This window comes from Podarcis cretensis (assembly GCF_951804945.1).
Source record: "Podarcis cretensis genome assembly, chromosome: 12".
Lineage (NCBI taxonomy): Eukaryota > Metazoa > Chordata > Lepidosauria > Squamata > Lacertidae > Podarcis > Podarcis cretensis.
The window spans coordinates 37,868,887-37,888,088 of record NC_137181.1 but is presented as its reverse complement, the minus strand read 5'-3'; the positions used below and the strand labels follow the sequence as shown (position 1 = coordinate 37,888,088).

General features: G+C 38.5%; 1 protein-coding gene across 4 annotated transcripts in view; it reads right to left on the bottom strand.

The window, feature by feature from the left end:
- Positions 1-711: 711 nt before the first annotated feature.
- Positions 712-19,202, bottom strand: part of TAX1BP1 (Tax1 binding protein 1) — a 33,101-nt gene continuing 14,610 nt past the window's right edge. For all 4 annotated transcript variants that reach the window (XM_079947996.1, XM_079947998.1, XM_079947999.1 and 1 more), the window contains 11 exons: positions 18,742-18,890; positions 18,568-18,658; positions 17,517-17,702; positions 16,613-16,840; positions 13,600-13,746; positions 12,666-12,791; positions 11,213-11,284; positions 6,990-7,170; positions 6,543-6,691; positions 3,070-3,155; positions 712-1,813 (listed from right to left, as the gene is read on the bottom strand). In XM_079947996.1, coding sequence (XP_079804122.1) covers positions 1,612-1,813; positions 3,070-3,155; positions 6,543-6,691; positions 6,990-7,170; positions 11,213-11,284; positions 12,666-12,791; positions 13,600-13,746; positions 16,613-16,840; positions 17,517-17,702; positions 18,568-18,658; positions 18,742-18,890 — 1,617 coding nt within the window. In that variant the 3' untranslated portion in view covers positions 712-1,611. The remainder of the gene's footprint in view (positions 1,814-3,069; positions 3,156-6,542; positions 6,692-6,989; positions 7,171-11,212; positions 11,285-12,665; positions 12,792-13,599; positions 13,747-16,612; positions 16,841-17,516; positions 17,703-18,567; positions 18,659-18,741; positions 18,891-19,202) is intronic.

Below are 19,202 nucleotides of genomic sequence, written 5' to 3'. Positions count from 1 at the left end.
TTCATTATCTTTAATTGCTTTGATCTGTAAAGAGCATGCTGTACATTACCCAAATCATACAACAGATTTGCAGTTTAACAAGACTGAGATAGTGGTAAAACAGTAACGGTATCGGATGATATGGTTGCTGTTAAAGCTGGTCGCACTAACTGAATCAGTTAGGTGGGCAGGCTTGCAAAAATCTCAATCAGGGCTGGTTTTTATTATAGTCATAAGGCTGTAAGTTTGTATATTTCCTCCTCTTCTCTTTCCAGACTTGGCCAGTGTTTTCTAACCCAAATTCCCATCATAACTAGGAAACAATTGGCAAACCATTATTATGTGTAGCTTGGTGCGAAACAACATTCTTGAGCTAGGAAAGGAAGGGGTAATGGGATCGTGCTAGTCCATGGCCTGCTCTTACTTAGCTACGCTTGAGGCAGATTGGATCACTAACCAAGATAACTTACTCAGAAAGTGAAATTCTAGAAGAGACAAACACATCACAAAAATACTACACATTTTTCTCAGTAGCAATGAAGTCTTAAGTAAACAATGGCTTAATCCCAAGACATTTTCATTCCCACAGGGGACAATGGCAATTTCTCCATCTGCTCCATCTTCTCCACCCCCTCTGCCCGTAAAAAAAAGCTACAATGGAGGCCATGTCAGTCACAACTGAAGGAGCTTCAGAAACACACAAGGGTGCCAAATAAAGACTCATGATCCATATTTAGTTTTTGTCTTTAATTTGACTATTGTACAACAGATGGAAAAGTGAATTTTATCCAAAAGGATCAAATTACTTACTAAAGTTTAAGCTTCAAAAATATAGTGTTTTAAATATACACACCACAAATTTAATGGGGAAAATGTGCAAAGCAGAATGCAGAAGATTCTAGAAATCTTAGTCCCTGTGAACGCAACTTGCTAAAAACAATCCAGGAAAAAGGAATGGGGGTGCTACATAACACATGTTAAAAATCTGCTGAATACAAATGAAGCCTAATGGTAGAGATTTTTATACAATTATTTTCTAGCAGACCTAAATGCAGAACTTTTAACAGATTACTAGTGTACTTGACATTTGCAAGAGATAATAGTTATGCAAAAGTGAATGTTGCTGTAAGGATGTTGTGCAAGCATGTCTCTCAAAGCAACTACATTTCTGACAGAGATGTAAAAAACTATATTTTTGTTGGATAAATTATGTTAAACTTTCAGAATCAACAATCATATGAAGGATACACACAAGATTACCGAGAAACCTCATTTTATTATCATGGAATGAGAATTTTAATATCTAATCATAAGCAAATGCAAGAGCAAAAATCAAGTCATTCTGTACACTTGCCACTACTACAAACTCGACTTAGGAGGTTTCTAAACAAGTCTGTGCATTTCCTGTGTTCTTATGCATTTTGTCAGCCAGGGAATAAATACTGATAGATATTATAACAGTTCTGGGTGTATGCTAGATCAAAGAAGGCTAGCCCAATACTTGCTAATAGGCCAAAGCACTGTACTGAAGGTAGCCTTTAAACAACAAGTTATGACGGCTGTGTACTCTTCTCTTACAGAATTCGCTCATTCAAGTTTTGTCTAAACTAATCTGCATTCAGATGCCTCAAACTAGTCAAAATTCAAAACATTCTGATCAAAGTGTGTCTGTACGTGTCTTTCAAAGCTCTGCTGGTCATAGTCAGGAGGGAACTGTTCGCTGCACATGGGACACACCTTCCAGTGACTCTCAACATGTTCTTCAAACTTGCTCTGATCATAGTTAGGAGGAAACATCACTTCACATAGGGGACACTTCTTGATGTGAACAAAACTTGGGATAAAAGAGGAAAGAACAACCATTTGAGTTCTTCCACTGCCAGCATTCCCTGTGGCACCCCTAAATTGTGGAATTGTTTCCCACAGGTGTGTGAGACACCTATTATGTAGTTTACATACTGAGTTTTTAAATTGCTATAACCTGCCCTGAGATCTCATGGTAAATGGCAGGTAAGAAATCTATAATCATAATTATCACTATTAGCATAGAAAGCCTTCCCGCCCCCAACCTTGCAACTGAATTTTGATACTTGCATGCCATCCAGTTTAACAAAGTTGTTTTCCACAGGATTAAAGCACATACCCCCAACAATTTTTAGCTTTTGTGAACTGTCTCCTTATAAATGCCTCAGGTATATGATCTCTTTACTGCATATAAAATGGAGGAAAGCAGGGGTTGATGTGTCTTTAAAATGATTATTTAAAAAAAACCAACCCAAGATGTTAACATTCTGCTGTAAACAGAGCCTCCAAATCTAACCAGACAATTTAGCTTTTGTCACAAATTAAAACCAGCCCAAATAATTAGTGGGAGTGAATCATTCAAGCCTGACTCATATCTGAGAAAATACCTCCAACAAACTCTTTCCCCTTTCCACTTTGTTTCTACAGCTAGAACAATGTGTACCAAATTGAAACTGCAGTCTTTTTTTGTTTTGTTTTAAAAATGTATCACAAAATAGTGGTGGTACAGTGGTACCTTGGTTCTCGAACAGCTTAGCTGTCGAACAAATCAGCTCCCGAATGCCACAAACCCAGAAGTGTTCAGGTTTGCAAACATTTTTTGGAAGCCAAAAGTCCAATGTGGCTTCCGCAGCTTCCCATTGAGTGCAGGAAGCTCCTGCAGCCAACTGGAAGCCACACCTTGGTTTTTAAATGTTTTCGGAAGTCGAACAGACTTCCGGAATGGATTAAGTTCGAGAACCAAGGAACCACTGTATTTGTAAAGGGGGAAGGAGTTGTGTAACTAATCATGTAGCAAACAGTGCTCAAAGAGATTCTTTGACACTCATGTAACATGAGTGCAGGATGGTGTGGAACAATGCAGGATGGGGTCAATGCACACTTCACATTTTCAAGTTAAAAAGTTGTGATCCAGAGAACTGCTTAGGCCATGGCATGAGATATGGCCCATCCCAATGGAACCTTTCATTTCTGTCAACATGCCATGATAGTGGAATGTTGCAGGAAAGTGTAAAATTTAAATGATGGCTCCAACGTTACACTTTCACCTACAAGAAACTACCTTACCTGGAATCAAAACAAAAGCCTGTTCCACGTTCTTGTAAGCTGAGGTTTGGTGGCTCCGGAGCAGAAGGTGCGCTTGCCTCATCATCCTGAAAATAAAATGGTTGGTTTTTTATCATATTTTGGTCAAAAGATTTATAACATTCACAAGCCTCTAAAGGTCTAAATACCACACACATACACACACACACACACACACGTGCTAATGTATTTCTCTCCATCAACTGACAAATAAAAAATTCTTCTTTCTTACGCAAGGCACCATATTAAGCCAAAATTTCATTTCATATACTGCTAGATTAAAACAAAGTTCAAATGATAAAACATTTATCTGCAAGAAATACAAGAGGTGGGAAGAAGTCATTGATTTGGTGCCACAAGATGACTTCTTCCCAATGACTAAGTTTTTTGAGTGGGCCAGGTGTCCCACTGCAGCATATCAAACAAGTCACGTATGTCACCTTGCAGTCAGGCCCAACTACTACCGAATTATCCTATCTGGCTGGCTCCTCTCATCATCACTGTCAGTTGTGCTCTTGTTTCATGAGCACCAACAGCACATAAACAGCTGCAGCTGGCACTAGTAAGATCACTACACCAAGGCATGCCCTAGAGCTTCTAGTAGAGAAAGCTTTTAAGAACTCTATAAAATGTATTCCTGTGCTCAAGTAATTTCAAATTTCAGCAAATCAACATGAATATATAAGTGCTCCAGCAATACCACAATTGAAAGAGGATTTGAGGTGTTTTCTTTATTTTTGCCTGTTTTGCAAAACCAACTACATGGAAACATTTGTGATGTAACTAACAATAATTATTTTTTCAGATCAACTAATAAGATATAAAGGCTCGTCAATATTTTTCCTGTTTGCTCCAACCCAGGCTTCCTCAACCTCAGCCCTCCAGATGTTTTTGGCCTACAACTGCCATGATCCCTAGCTAGCAGGACCAGTGGTCAGGAATTATGGGAATTGTAGTCTCAAAACATCTGGAGGGCCAAGATTGAGGAGCCTACTCCAACCTGTTACAGGTGTTTATTACCCATATAAAAATGTTATGGCAGCAGCTAACAAATTAGCAAAGTATACTATCCCAGATATACTTTTAGAGATAGTCCACAGAACGCTATTCCAGATATACTTTTATCATTCACATAAACTCAAAATTGGCAATTTGGTGCATGCACTTAAGCCACTATTCAGAAGACACTGACAGGGGGATTTGAGCATACATTCACAGGCCGTACATCTGATTAACAGGTCCTTTACACTAATAAAAAAAAAAGTGAAGGGATTGCAGGCATTTTATGTATGTGCATATCCCCAACAATGTTAGGTCTTACATGTGATTAGAGGACTCCATGCATACCTGCTACCCTATTGTAGCAGATACATTAGGACTGGGATTAACTGCGTAAGTTCAAGCACACAGCACATATATAAGCAGATTCTGATTTAGGAATAGATGTCAACACCAGCATACAGAAGGGAATACAAGATTGCACATTTTTTTGTGCAGGATACTTGCATGCATTCCACTGATGCTTCCACTTAAATAAAAAGGAAGCAACCAGGCAGTTTATCTGATCTCTTGATAGCTCATTATGCTAGATGCTCTACATCTAATAAGATAAATTTCCTGCCACAAACTGCTTAGTTTCCTTACTTCTGAAGGGGTATTTTGATATTAATCTGCTCCACTCTATAGGTGCCTGCCAAGCATTTGTAGGTAGTTAGCAAGTGCAAGGCAGTTAGCATCCTATTTCTTCTGTTTGAACATCCTTGCTGGGAACAATTAAGTGATCTTCACTTGACAAGCAGGAAAAGTAGGATGATAAGATGTTAAAACTTCTATTTGATGTAAGACAAGAAAAATCTTCTGTGAACAGGCACACACTTGCCCAAAGTTGGTTCCCATTTGAGCATATTAGGATCCTTCTACCTCATTACCAAATCTAAGCTGTGTCAGCAAATGAGCACAAGACTTTAGCTCTGTTCCTCTTGGGTTTGCGAGAGGGCAAAGCACATAGATTAGAAAGAACACTCTGCTAATTAAACTGCAGTGGATGACTAAAGAGGAGAAGGGCTTGTCATCTGTAATGTCTGTGCCAAGAACGATCATATTAAATATGCAAAATGTGAAGTAAAGGTAAGGAAGAGCACTAAGCTCACATCCAAGACCTTAAATAGGCCGCAAAAGTTCTGACAGTTTTCTTAATTATTCACAGTAATGGACTCAGGGGGCAAAAGGCAGGAGGAAGAGATACATTTTTCTCCATTATAGGTACTGAGCACCAGGGCTAAAATCATGCCTGTCTGAACACGGATCAGTTTCTGCAAAGGTTAATAGCAATTAAATGTGGCAAACTAGACTAAATGAGAAGTAGGTCGTGATACCACTATGCTTGCAAAGAGCAGAGGACTTTGTAAAGAAATGTTTCTTATTCAAGTGTTTCTTAAAGTTAAAGGGAGCAAAAAACTGTGCCGTGCACTTAGCAGCATTGTTTACCATAGTTTATTGCATCTCATGTCCTAAATATTTTACATTTATTACATATTACATGGGCAAAGGACTATAACCACAGTTTGAAGCAGGAATTCCATAAAGAAAGTAACTTTTACATTATTGACAAGACTTCCAGTATTGGGAAATACCAATTGTCTTTTGTTAATGTACCAGGAAATGCAGAAAGGAAGCACTCTGCCAGATGACCTACAGCCACAGGCGGGCTGCACTTCCTGTACCTTCCAGGAAGTACCTAATGGCAAGAGGGAGACCAATGTGGCTCCATACATCAGCCAGTGGAAGTGCAGCTACTCAAATACTTGTTTGCCTCTTCCTTCCCCATTCCCTTTTCCTTTTCTACTGGGTCCATCAGACTGTCAGGCTGCAGGTACAAAATGCTGTATTTTAACTATGTACAGCACTTAGAAAAATGTACGTGATTTATAAGCATGTAGTAGTCGTAATATAACATCTATTTAAATGTTTGGTAATATTAGCTTCCAAGTATTATTGTTTCAAAAACATCCCTATTGGCATTCACCTTTATGTCTACTACTTTTCTTGCCATTTCCAACCTGAATTTCCACTAAAACCCCTTCCTATTAGGATAATTTAACACAGTTAACCCACTGCACGTTACAGTTACCGCTAAATGGATAAGTAACTATATGTCAATGTGTGTTTTGTCAAGTGAGCATAGCCCATAGATAATAATTAGTAACAGCAACCATGGTGCAGAGAGGAGTAGCCGAGGTCTATGAACAGAAGTGTATGAACAGGCAGGGGTGTGTATGCATACATTTAGATGGGGTCAGTGACTAGAAGGAACTAGCTGTGACCAAAATTTGTCATTTGGTTAATCAGAAAGAAGCATCTCCTCCAGAGAAGAAATTTTCTTAGTAAGATTGTGAAGGGAAAGCTTGCACCTCAAAACTCAAGAAGAGCAAGAAGTTACTTTATTTCTCACTTACATTACTATCCTCAGGATCTTCTAAACCATCAGGCCGGCTGAGGTTGCGGGCTGGTTGGCTGCACACTACATTGTCTTCAAGTTCCCAAGCGGGTGCTCTTACAGGTGGCCTTTGGATCTCATCAGGGTAAAAAGCACCATCTGCTCCATCTGCAATCACAATCAGGCAATGAACTCCAAGTGGCATATAGCAGGGAGTTCTTAAACACACTCAAAAATAATTTCTCAAGAGTTTACTAAGTAAAACAGACGACTTGGACAGAGTGTAGGTGAATTAATTCTCTTTTTTAAAAAAATAAACCTCTTCCTCATAACACAATATATGTTGATTGTAACCTTTAAAGACTATTGGCCAAAGTTAGCTTACTGACTTCATTTGCTCGGAAGTGTACATTTCCATTTGGAATTCTCCAGTGAAAACAAAAGCCGGTGCGAATAGTTTCCAAACCTCTTGTTTCCTGGGCTGTATAAGGGTTTCCATACTGCAGTATTGGTAACCGAGTTGGCACAGCAGGAACCTGTCCATCATCCCCTGAAGTAAGAGCAGTATTGAGAAAATATACTGCATGCTGAGAAATCTGTCCTTCGGTGATTCTGTCAGTTTGATTTTCTGGTCTCCTTCCAGGGCTCTAAAGAGAAGTGGAAAAAATTTGCGTACAGGCAAAAATAACCCATCTAAAGTCTGCAATAAAAGATGGCCTAAAAAAAATCTTCAGGCTTACTTGAAGCTGCCTTTGACCACTGAATCCAGCTAGCTAGCTAGTTATCTGTACTGACTGACTGTAGCTCTGCAGTTTCATACAGGTTATTTTCCCCATCCCTACCTGTAGATTGAACCAGGCCTAGGCACCTTTCCCGTGACCCTTTTCATATTTCTTACACAAACTGCCATTAGTTTCATGTTATGAAGATGACTTTAAACAGATTCCATAAACGTTTGCCACTTGAGTGGCATTCATTAACATAGACAAATTAATGCTCTGTTTCAATTACAAAAAAAAATCTGAGCTAAATAAACACCAGTTACAATTGTTCTTGGAAATCTGTTTGTGTAAAGCACATACACGGACTGCTAAGAATACCATTGCAAGAGCACTCTCCACTGTGCTGTGCAAAACAATCAGGCTTGATACATGACCTCCAATTTACTTGAATGGCTTAGCAGCAGCTATCACAAATGTGTACTTGAAGTGAACAAAATACACTGCAGGATTTGTGGACATTTGAATCTAAATGCTTACTCGCTCAACTCTAGGTGACGGAACAATTTCAGGACTAGACCACTGAAGGCAGTAGAGGACTGACACTAGTCATTAGCATGAACTTAGGAAGAGCAAAATGTACCACAGTATTGACACATGTAGATGCCAAACAGCCAAAAAAAAATCAACTCTGTCCTAAAATAAGAGAACACACAGGCAGCTGTGTTTCTGCATGCAAATGTCACAAAAAGTATGCTGGCAGTTATATATAGCAATGTGTGCAGCAAACTCGCCCCTCCAGATGTTTTGGGATTACAATTCCCATCATCCCTGACCACTGGTCCTGTTAGCTAAGGATCATGGGAGTTGTAGTCCCAAAACATCTGGAGGGCCGAGTTTGCTGCACACATTGCTATATAGAACTGCCAGCATACTTTTTGTGATATTTGCATGCAGAAACACAGCTGCCTGTGTGTTCTCTTGTTTTAGGGCAGAGTTGGATTTTTTTTTGGCTGTTTGGCATCTACATGTGTGCCTGGTGTGCAGCTTGAATATATATGCCCTTCATCCCTTCCATGCAACATTCCTGGGCACATCAGAAGAGAGAGGACTGTCAATGACAGACATTATGGGCTTGGTTACTGGTTCTATAGCAGTATTTATATTAGCTACTGAACTAGGCAGCTAAGGCCAGAGCTTACACTTCCTACACATATTGGGATGAAACACTGGAGCATGGAGAAGCTCTCCTGATCTTTTTTCAACTAAAGGAAAACATTCCTGTGGGTGAAAAGCAAGCTGCAATGTCTGCTTTCTTTATCAACATCTTCTCAAAAGCGAAAAAACTATTTTATGAATGGAAACGGCAAACAGGATCCTGCACAGACAAGGTTTTCTGTCCTTTTCATTTGTTTAGAAAGCCGTCCTTATCTAAAAGATTTACTGGTTCTAAGTAGGCACTGAATAATCATAAAATGAAAGACCCAATGCCACATGAATGTTTATCTGGTTTTGCGATATCCTGGTGACTGAACATCTTCAATTCCACTAGAAGGCCTGTAAGCTCAATTTGCTTTGTTTTGCTCTGGAAAGTTGCCAACACTTAAAGGATTACAGAACTCCATCTCCTTGTTATATGTTCTAGTGACTAAAACAACTCGACCACAAATCAGATAGCTACTATTTGGGAGCCTCCCCAGAGCCAAATTATTTTGTTTTAAGTTAATACCTTGAAACCTAGCTGAATGTAACAAACAAGAAAAATAAGGAGTAACATACATAAAGCACAGCTGCTTTATTTCCCAAGTCAAAACTTAAGAAGTTCCATATAAGATTAAAGTAACTGGAAAATTTTAAGAAATCAAACAAGGACTGCCCGAACATTTCTTAGATCCACAGATTTTAAAGTTGATAGTTCCTAGCTGTGTGTTATTGTTTATCATAACAAAAGGGTATTTGAACATCACAAAGATATCATCTTTATGGAAGTATGCAGTACAATAATTCTTTTAAGTTTTAACGAACCTAAATAAAAATGGTGTTTTGATAAAGCTAAGCAGAAGAGAATCATCTTAAACACACAGTTCCAACAATGGTGATTGTACTTAAAGGCTTTTGTTCAAGTATCTATGCATTTCCAGAAAAGGCTAGATTGTTAAAAGGTTAAACAGAGTGCATTCTATTGCTTCCCAATTTATATTCCATTATACATTTGTTTACAAACTTTACCCAAGAGGAAATGCTAAACACATTTATTTCTGCTATCCTCAAACCTATAAAATTACTTAGTCCCCATTTATACATAATACTTAGCCTTTGATTTTTCAGTAATCCCTAAATCTAGTTAACATATGGGTATGATTACTCTTTAGTTGCTTTCAGAATTAATTTGAGCTATATTTTATTTTTAATCTTTATTGTTTAAATTAATATGGAACTGTCACCACACGTTAAACACTAAACACAGTGCATAAAGAACTGCTCAAACTTCGGATAAATCCATCTAGGATCAGAAGAACACCATCCAAAAAACCAAACATTTCTACCTATGTATGTATTGGGGTTGTTTCTGCTCCTTATACTGTACAGTGGTACCCCGGGTTACATACGCTTCAGGTTACATACGCTTCAGGTTACAGACTCCGCTAACCCAGAAATAGTGCTTCAGGTTAAGAACTTTGCTTCTGGATGAGAGCAGAAATCATGCTCCGGCGGCGTGGCAGCAGCAGGAGGCCCCATTAGCTAAAGTGGTGCTTCAGGTTAAGAACAGTTTCAGGTTAAGAATGGACCTCCGGAACGAATTAAGTACTTAACCCGAGGTACCACTGTACTAGATAGTATAAGAAGGCAGGAATTGTTAGTGGATTGTGATCAGCCTCTGAAACCCTTATAAAAATGTAGAATATCTTTAGACAGCACATTTGGTTTCTCACATTACAGTATAGAAAACAGTCCAGAGAACTATTCTCATCTCAGCTATTTCAATGCTTTATGCATTCTTAACTTTATTTCAACTGTATTTGAATTCATTTCTTCCTTGTTTCACATAATGCAGTTTGCAACCAATTACTAATTCTAATAACTATGGACTTTTCTAAAAACTATTGGCTGGGAAAAACCTGCACTGAAGCTACTCTCTCCATCTTACACCCACACACCAAAAATTAGCTGCAATTTTCAAGGGGTACATTTGAGATGGGGAAAAGGAGCACTTAAGAGCTGGCCATGGCAATGGCAAGTCTTTCCCCTCTCCCTCTTCCTTTTTTGTGGCAGGGCAGACCTTTTCCTTAAAGAGAAACACCTTTGCAAAATGTCACGAGTGGTAGCAGCAAAACATTATCAGCCCTCTGTGGAATGCTGCCACCGGCACACCATCATTCTGCAGAGAGCCATAGCATTCTGGGATAAGAGAAGCATTTTGCAAAGTTCCTGTTTTTTGTTTTCAAAAAGAACGGACATGGTGATGCTGCAAGCAGCATTTTTACAAAGCTTTTTAAAAAGCGCTAATAACACCACAGTAAGTTTTATCCACCCGTGAATATTGCTAACCTCTTCTCCGCCGCCACCTCATTTTGCCATCTACGAAAGGTCTGGTGAACAGGGGTGGGACATTTCAGTCCAGCCCTATGCTGAGTATGGCATACTTATTTTTGACCTTCAGACATCTCTTGAAAAATTCATGCTGACTGCCCTATGCAGTTGTTTTTCCTGAGTAACCAATCATTTTAATATATCTTTTATACATTTTTTGTTTTCATGTTGCTATACCTTCCCTAATATTTTGTGAAAGAATGGTACATAAACACTTCTATAAATTCTAACTGATCATTCCCCATAGCATGTTTTTGCTAACAATTCCTGGTTTCTATAGGCAGCCTTCCCACTCTTGAAGCAGCTTCATTTGCACAGCAACAGCTCCAAACAATCTCCAATGGAAGCAGCTCACCAACTTAAAACATTTAATCAGTACCTTTTCTCTGCTGAGGATTCCCAAATGGGATGTCAGCTCATTTATCTGTCTGTCCTTTTCGGCCAATTGCACCTATTTAATACAAAAGTTCAAACAAACCATGTTAGGCAATGCACAGCTATTCCTCACCTATACTTATAATGAAATTTTCTTCTGATTAAAGATTGCAGTCCGATGTTCCGTAACAGCATAAATTACACACAAATAATCATTTACATCACTATTACAGTTGTCAATAAAGTTTTGATCAGCAGCAGTGCAGACTCAAGTCCTTCATTTGGCCAACAGATTGTGGTATCAATTCCTCCATCTACTAAATCAGTTTGTTCAACTGGGTTTTCATGCACTTCCCTACTTTTTTGGATGATTCTTCTGTCACCTATCAGTTTCTAAAATCTTGTCAGGCCCTTAAGGTGAAAACGTAGCAACCTTTTAGGGGACTGGAGAGTGGGAAGGAGCTCTCTCTTCCTATTACTGTAAATGAGCTGGATTCTCACAATCCCTCTCCTGCTGTTTTCAACCAATCTACGTCACACACAAAATTACACAGCAGGCCTGTATGAAGCTTGCAGTTCTTGCATGGAAGGCAGTATCTGACAAACGTATCTCTTCATCCCTTTATTTCAGAAGTGGAGGGTGTAGAAGACAGGGAGTAACAGTGAGATATTGCTGGATACTGCCTCTCTGTCTCTGGAGAGGAGGAATATGGGTTAAGAGAGCAGAGCAGTAATGCTGTTAATACATTTCTGTGGATGAGGAATAGGTGAGTAGATTGAACCTCCTTTCACTTGCTGGCTCAGTTCTGGTGAGGAGGGGTGTAACCCCCATCTTAGAGTACTTTAGTTACTGTTCAACTCTATCAGACAGATTTGGGGCATTGCCTCAATTTAGGCAATGATTCTTCATTTCCTCCCCCTTCTTCAAAATGGAGGTGCCATCTGACTCTTTAATCTTAGGTGTGGGGGCAAGATTCAGTTCTTGGCAATAAAGGCACCTTGAATATGCTTAAGTACTATTAATCACCAAAAGTAGAAACAAACCCAACTTGTGCACCATGTAAGAACTATACATTTTCATTCTCTGGGTCAATTTTTCTATCGCTAGAAAGAACCATGTTGATTTCGAGTAGAATTTTCAGGCTTCATGGTATAATGCTGAAAAGGGTAGCTGCTAACAGTACAATCACATATGCTACTATATACAATCAACCTCTATTCCAGAGGACAATACAGGTAAGAAAAAGCTAGCATATTCAGCCAAGAATATTTCCAGGAGAAATAATGCGCAACAAAAATCCGAGTCAACAAAGCTCTCCATAAAGTGAATTAATTATTTTTAATTAACGGCTTTGTACAATGCATTTAAGAACTTTATGATCAGCAGCTAATCTCTGTTTATTATTGTATGTCTTTAAATGTTTAGGTACCACTGTTAAAGGAAGAGTCAGACTTACTAGATACTGGTCTTCTACTGCAGCCAGCTGTTGCTTCACACTCTCACTAATTTTCACTTGCTCCTTCCATTTCAGCTCCAACTTAGCCAGTTCATCAGCATAGACACTGCATTTCAATTTCTCGTCCTGCAGATAAAATTATTAGTCAAAATTTCACAACCCTGCAGATTTCATTGACCCTTTCACATGCACTGCAGCTTCTTTAAATAAAAGCTGCCAGCTGGTTTCCTCATTTGTTATCTAATCATATTGGTTCCTATTTTGCTGGCCTAGATAAAGAATCAAAGCAATGAAAATGCTTCCGTGTGATTTAGTATTTTCTCTAAAGTTCTTTTGAAACATAGCTGTTTCTCTCTCTACAAAAGTTGTTTCATTTTGGGAGAGGGGCCGTTACAAATACACTCCACGAAGCTTTGCTACTATCAAGAACACCTTACATTCAGAAGGCCAAAGACACTCCAATACACAGCAGAGCCATTTATGAACCAACTTCTAAGGAACTAGTAAAGCAAGCCAAGGTGGGGGAGAAATGTGAACATGTTACCTTTGCGGGTAGAAGAACTGATATATACAATTCCTCAATTGGTGCTAGCTATTTAGACGTAATCTATTTCAAAAGAATCCATCATCCCACTTCATGATTTCAGGCTCTTCTTATTCATCATTTTTTCCATTTCTCCTAATTCAACAGGTATTTTAATCTACATATTAAAGCTGCTATCTGGCAAAAGACACCTCTTTGAGATAATCCATGCATGAGTCATAGCAAGCATCTTTAAAAGCAGCATTCCCTCCTATGCAGAGAATAGCCATTGTGGATAATAAAAAAAAGTTACATATTTTCCTGTAAAAATATTCTATTTCTCCCACAGTAGTCAACTGATTTTAAAAAGACTGAGTGTGTAACTATTACATATTCACAAATGCTACTCACTGTTTGGTCAATAAGCTTATTGACTTGTTTTTGCAGTTTCTGGCATTCTTTGAATTTTTCCTTGTAATGATCAGCAGCCATCTGCAGGCGGAGCTTTAAGTCTTCAACTTCTCTGCGTAGTTCCTTCTCTACAGTGCTGGAAGTTTCCTTTGATAACAGAATGATCATTAATAAATCTCCCTGGATGGCAGCCTGGCCTCTGGCAGGATCAAGTTCCAACCCTTCTTCAAGCTTCGCTCTCCCCCTCCCCTTCTCCCCTCCATTCTGCCTGCATGAGTCTGTTTGCACAACAGGCAAATCCAATAGGTACCATGTGAAAGATATAGTTCAACTGCCTAGACAACTTGCTATCATATTTTGTAACAGTTAAGCTTGCCTGCTGACATTCACACAAGATCAACTCCTTGTGCTAACATTTCACTGGATCTCTTCACTGCAATGCAATTACTGTGTTCTAGACTAGTATGTTACAGTGGTACCTCAGGTTATAAACGCTTAGGGTTACAAACTCCGCTAACCCAGAAGAAGTACCTCAGGTTGCGAACTTTGCCCCAGGATGAGAACGGAAATCGTGTGCCAGCGGCAGCGGGAGACCCCATTAGTGAAAGCACACCTCAGGTTAAGAACGGTTTCGGGTTAATGAATTAAGTTCGTAACCCGAGGTACCACTTTACTAATCCTCACTGAAATTGAATGATAATTGGTAATTATCCAAATAATTTTGTTTTGTATTATCTGTAGCAGAAAATTTATTATTAAACTTAAATTGAAGCTTTCCTTGTTAGGTCGGATTGCTGCTATAAAGATGAATGTATTGCCAAAAATGTTGTTTCTGTTTCAAACTTTACAGATTGTGGACAAGATGGCTTGTTTCAGGAAGTGGCAGAGATATTTCTAAATTTGTCTGGCAGGGCAAAAAGCCCATAATGAAGTTTAAAATATTGACTGATGCTAAAGAAAGAGGGGGGGTTTGCCCTGCCAGACATGAAGTTGTACTATGAATCAGCAGCATTCTGCTAGTTGAAAGACTGGCTACTTCTTGAGAACACTGACATTTTGGACTTGGAAGGGTTCAATAATGCTTTTGGGTGGCATGCATATTTGTGGTACGACAAGGTAAAAGCTAACAGAGCATTCAAAAACCATATTGTCAGGAAAGCTGTGTTTAATGTCTGGACAAGATATAAGGACCTATTGGAAAACAAGACCCCAAGGTGGTTATCACCTATAGAGGCTAAGGCTTTGAAAAAACTCAATATGGAGGCCATTGGCCGAAATATTGGGAGATACTAGAACAAGATTGAGACACATTGAAATTGCAGAGTTTTGAGAAATTAAAAGATAAAGTGCGAGATTGGTTACACTATTATCAAATTAGAGAGGCCTTTAATTTGGATAAAAAAATAGGCTTCCAGATGGAAAAATCGAAATTAGAAACAGAATTGTTAGAACCTAAAACTAAGATACTTTCGAGAATGTACAACTTGCTGTTAAAATGGAATACTCAGGATGAAACAGTTAAATCGGCTATGATTAAATGGGCACAGGACATTGGTCATAATATTATGTTTGCTGAATGGGAAAAGTTGTGGACCACCGATATGAAGTTTACGGCATGTAATGCCTTAAGAGAAAATATTATGAAAATGATCTATAGGTGGTACATGACCCCAGTCAAGCTTGCAAAAATTTATCACCTGCCTGATAACAAGTGTTGGAAATGTAAAGAAACTGAGGGAACATTCTTTCACCTTTGGTGGACATGCCCAAAGGTTAAGGCTTTCTGGGAAATGATCTATAATGAACTAAAAAAGGTATTTAAATATACCTTTCCTAAGAAACCAGAGGCCTTCCTTCTGGGCATTGTCGGCCAACTGGTGCAAAAGAAACATAGAACACTCTTTATGTATGTAACAACCGCAGCAAGAATACTCATCGCAAAGTATTGGAAGACACAAGATTTGCCCACTCTGGAAGAATGGCAGATGCAAGTGATAGACTATATGGAATTGGCAGAAATGACTGGCAGAATCCGAGACCTGGGAGAAGAGTCGGCGGAAGAGGATTGGAAGAAGTTCAAAGAATATCTCCAAAAACATTGTAAAATGTTTGAATGTTAAAATGATGTTGGATATAAAGAAAATATGGCATCAGTGACATAGTAAAAAGAAATATGTAAAAATGTTTCAAGAAAAAAAGGGTAAGACCAGAGTAAAATTATGTCGAAACTAAACAAAGGATATAATGGATTAAGTTATAAAGAATATATAAGAATGTATTTAAAAAGAAAGGGAAAATAGAAGACATAACAGGTTGGAAGGTATAATATTGACTAAGATTTGAAAAAGGGTGGCGCTGTGGGTTAAAGCCTCAGCACCTAGGACTTGCCGATCGAAAGGTCGGCGGTTCGAATCCCTGCGGCGGGGTGCGCTCCCGCTGCTCGGTCCCAGCGCCTGCCAACCTAGCAGTTTGAAAGCACCTCCGGGTGCAAGTAGATAAATAGGGACCGCTTACCAGCGGGAAGGTAAACGGCGTTTCCGTGTGCGGCTCTGGCTCGCCAGAGCAGCGATGTCACGCTGGCCACGTGACCCGGAAGTGTCTCTGGACAGCGCTGGCCCCTGGCCTCTTAAGTGAGATGGGCGCACAACCCCAGAGTCTGTCAAGACTGGCCCGTACGGGCAGGGGTACCTTTACCTTTACCTTTACCTTTACCTTTACCTTTACCTTTAAGGAGCGGCTAAATTTGATTGAGTAAAGGGGAATGCAGGAAAGGGAGATGTGAGGAAGTCAGGAAAGAGGGGTATAAAGATAAGAATCAAAAAAACTAATTTTTCTTCAATTTTTGTTCTTTTTTATTTTTTCTGTTATATGATTTTGTACTGTGTTTTTTATGCTGTTTTTTATTGTTGTTGTGTTCGATTGTAATATCTGTTTTATTACATAAAACCAAAATAAATATTTATATAAAAAAAGAAAATTTATTATTAAACTTAACAGCCAACCAATCTCTTACCTGTTCATTTTTCACCAGTGCCATTTTCTTAAGTTCACCTACAGCATCAGCAAGTTGCTTCTTCACCTTTTCATTTTCTAGTCGCGCATTATGAAGATCCGCCATCGTTTTATCACGCACATTTACAGCATCACTGAGCTCTTTTGACATCAGCAGAGCTTCCTGCCTACTAGCTTGAATCTGATCCTCAGCTTTCCGAAGCTGTTCCTTCAAAATACTTGCCTCCTCCTAGAATAAAAAGTAGAAAACTTATTTTTAAATGCGACTCAAGATTTGTGTCTCAGTTATCTTCAAATGGAAGACACACAAAACATAGCTCTGCACTACTTTTAGGGGAAGCGCCATCAGTACAACTTCACACTAAGCAGTGTGGACAGGGTTACTGACCCATATTTCTCATCAGTTCTTTACATAACATTGATTAAACCTTCCTAATAATTTCACTTGGCTTCCTTTTTTCTCCATTCCTGAACAATACAAACCTTGATACCCATATCTAGCCTGCTGGTCATATTAATATCATGATTCTGTTTCCTGCAGAAGAGTGATATTTTGGAAATATTATAACGAAGATGTTGGTAAACAGAAGTATATGAAAGGAATACTTCTAATTATCAGCATAACATAAGCTATTTGACAAGACAGAGGTGTGAAATATCTAAAGGGAAAACATGCCACAAATGGAAAATTGCCTTTAATTATGAAACATGAACATAGACAACAAGTCTTATGGGAAGCCACAATAACAATTTAAACAGAAAATCAACCCCTCTTTTAGAGAATGAGTCCATTTACCCAATGACTACGCTGCAGATAATTTGAGTTAACTGGGATATGCACTGCACAGAATGAAAAGCGGAATTCAATCATAAACATTAATATGTTACCAAAGTACCCCCATTACCTTGTTTGATGAAGTAAGCAAGAAGGCTCTCTTCAGCTTTTCTTTTTCAGCCAAGCACAGTTGTAATCTGCCAACTTCCTCTTTATAATAGGCTATAAGGTTTTCTTTGTTTCCATCCAAATTCTTTAGAGTGTGAACTTCTGATGCAAGTTTGGTGTTTTCAATTTCTGTGTTCTTCAAATGTATCTAATTATAGTTACAAACCATATGTAATGCTAGAATCACCTTTCATCCTTTCCAATCATGTTTAATCCAAACAGCCCCCCAAAAAGAGACAGATGGGGAAATATTTTAATACAGTTGCTATCATGATGATGAATTCCTTTTTTTTTCCATGGGCTTGGTCAACTGTTTTAAAGTCTTTTTTAAAAGTTATGTCTGAAATGGTATATAAAATAAAATAGTTCTGAACAGACACTTTTCAAATATATTTATAAAGCTGATACTCATGTCTTTTGTGAAAACGTAAGTTTCATCAGAAGTGATGTTCCTTCCATGAGTGAACAGCTCTGTAAAGTCTATAAGCCTATTTGGAGTAGGTAGCTAGAAACTGATGCATTTTTCAGATTGTGAATAGCATGTTCAACACAGATTTGACCAGGCATCCATACAAAAGAGCTGAACTTCTCTTTTGTAGCTGAACTTCTCTTTTGTAGCTGAACTTCTCTTTTGTAGCTGAACTTCTCTTTTGTAGCTATAAACTCGTTTCTCTTTTCTTAACCTTTAAGCGAATGTTCTATTTTGCTTTTATGGAAGACTTATTATGAAGTAAGTATGAACCTGGGAAACAGCAACACAGACATTCCAGTAATGCTATGCTGTAACTGCCCTGTGATCTTTGGATGAAGGCAGTATACAAATTTAATAAATAATAATAAAAAAATATTTGTCAGACTGGCTGTGTTGCTGGTATATGAAAACTAACTTCATCAAACAGAAATTTCTCTATAAGTACATATATCTACATGACCTTTATTTTACTGTATCTTTCTACTGAAAAAATGCATGAATTCTAGTTCTCAGCTATCTATCAGACAAGCAGAAAAGTTACCTTGTAGAGTTCCTTTTCATCCTTCTCAGTCTTCAACTGGCATTCAAGTTGCTCCTTTTCAATGGCTACTTTCTTGAGTTTATCTTTCAGGCTATGAACAAAGTAAAACATCCTTATGTATTTGGTTCTCTTTAAATATCAGGATTAAATATCAGGATTAAATTAGATGGATACCTGTCTAACTCAGTTTCTTTTGCAATAGCTTTCTGAGTAACAGTCATGATGTCTTCTTCAAGCTGTAGAACTTTGGAAGTAGCCTCAACCTGCTTTTTCTTGAGTTCTTCATTTTCAGTTTTAAGCGTTTCTGCAGTTTTGGAATTATCCTTGCAAAAGCAAAAGGGCATTTGTCAAAGAACATTTTGGGTATACAATTCTAAAGGAAAATAAATCCTAATATTGCTATCAGAGAGGAAATCAGAAAGAGTGTAACATCTAAGGGGGGTTCATGAGATCTGAGCAATTTGTACTAAGAAACCACACAGAACCTCCACCATAATTACCGTATTTTTTGCACCATAACACTCACTTTTTTCCTCCTAGAAAGTAAGGGGAAATGTCTGTGCGTGTTATGGAGGGAATGCCTACGGGTGGCGGGGGGGGATCTGCTGCAGTCGTGAGCAGAGGATCCATGGTTC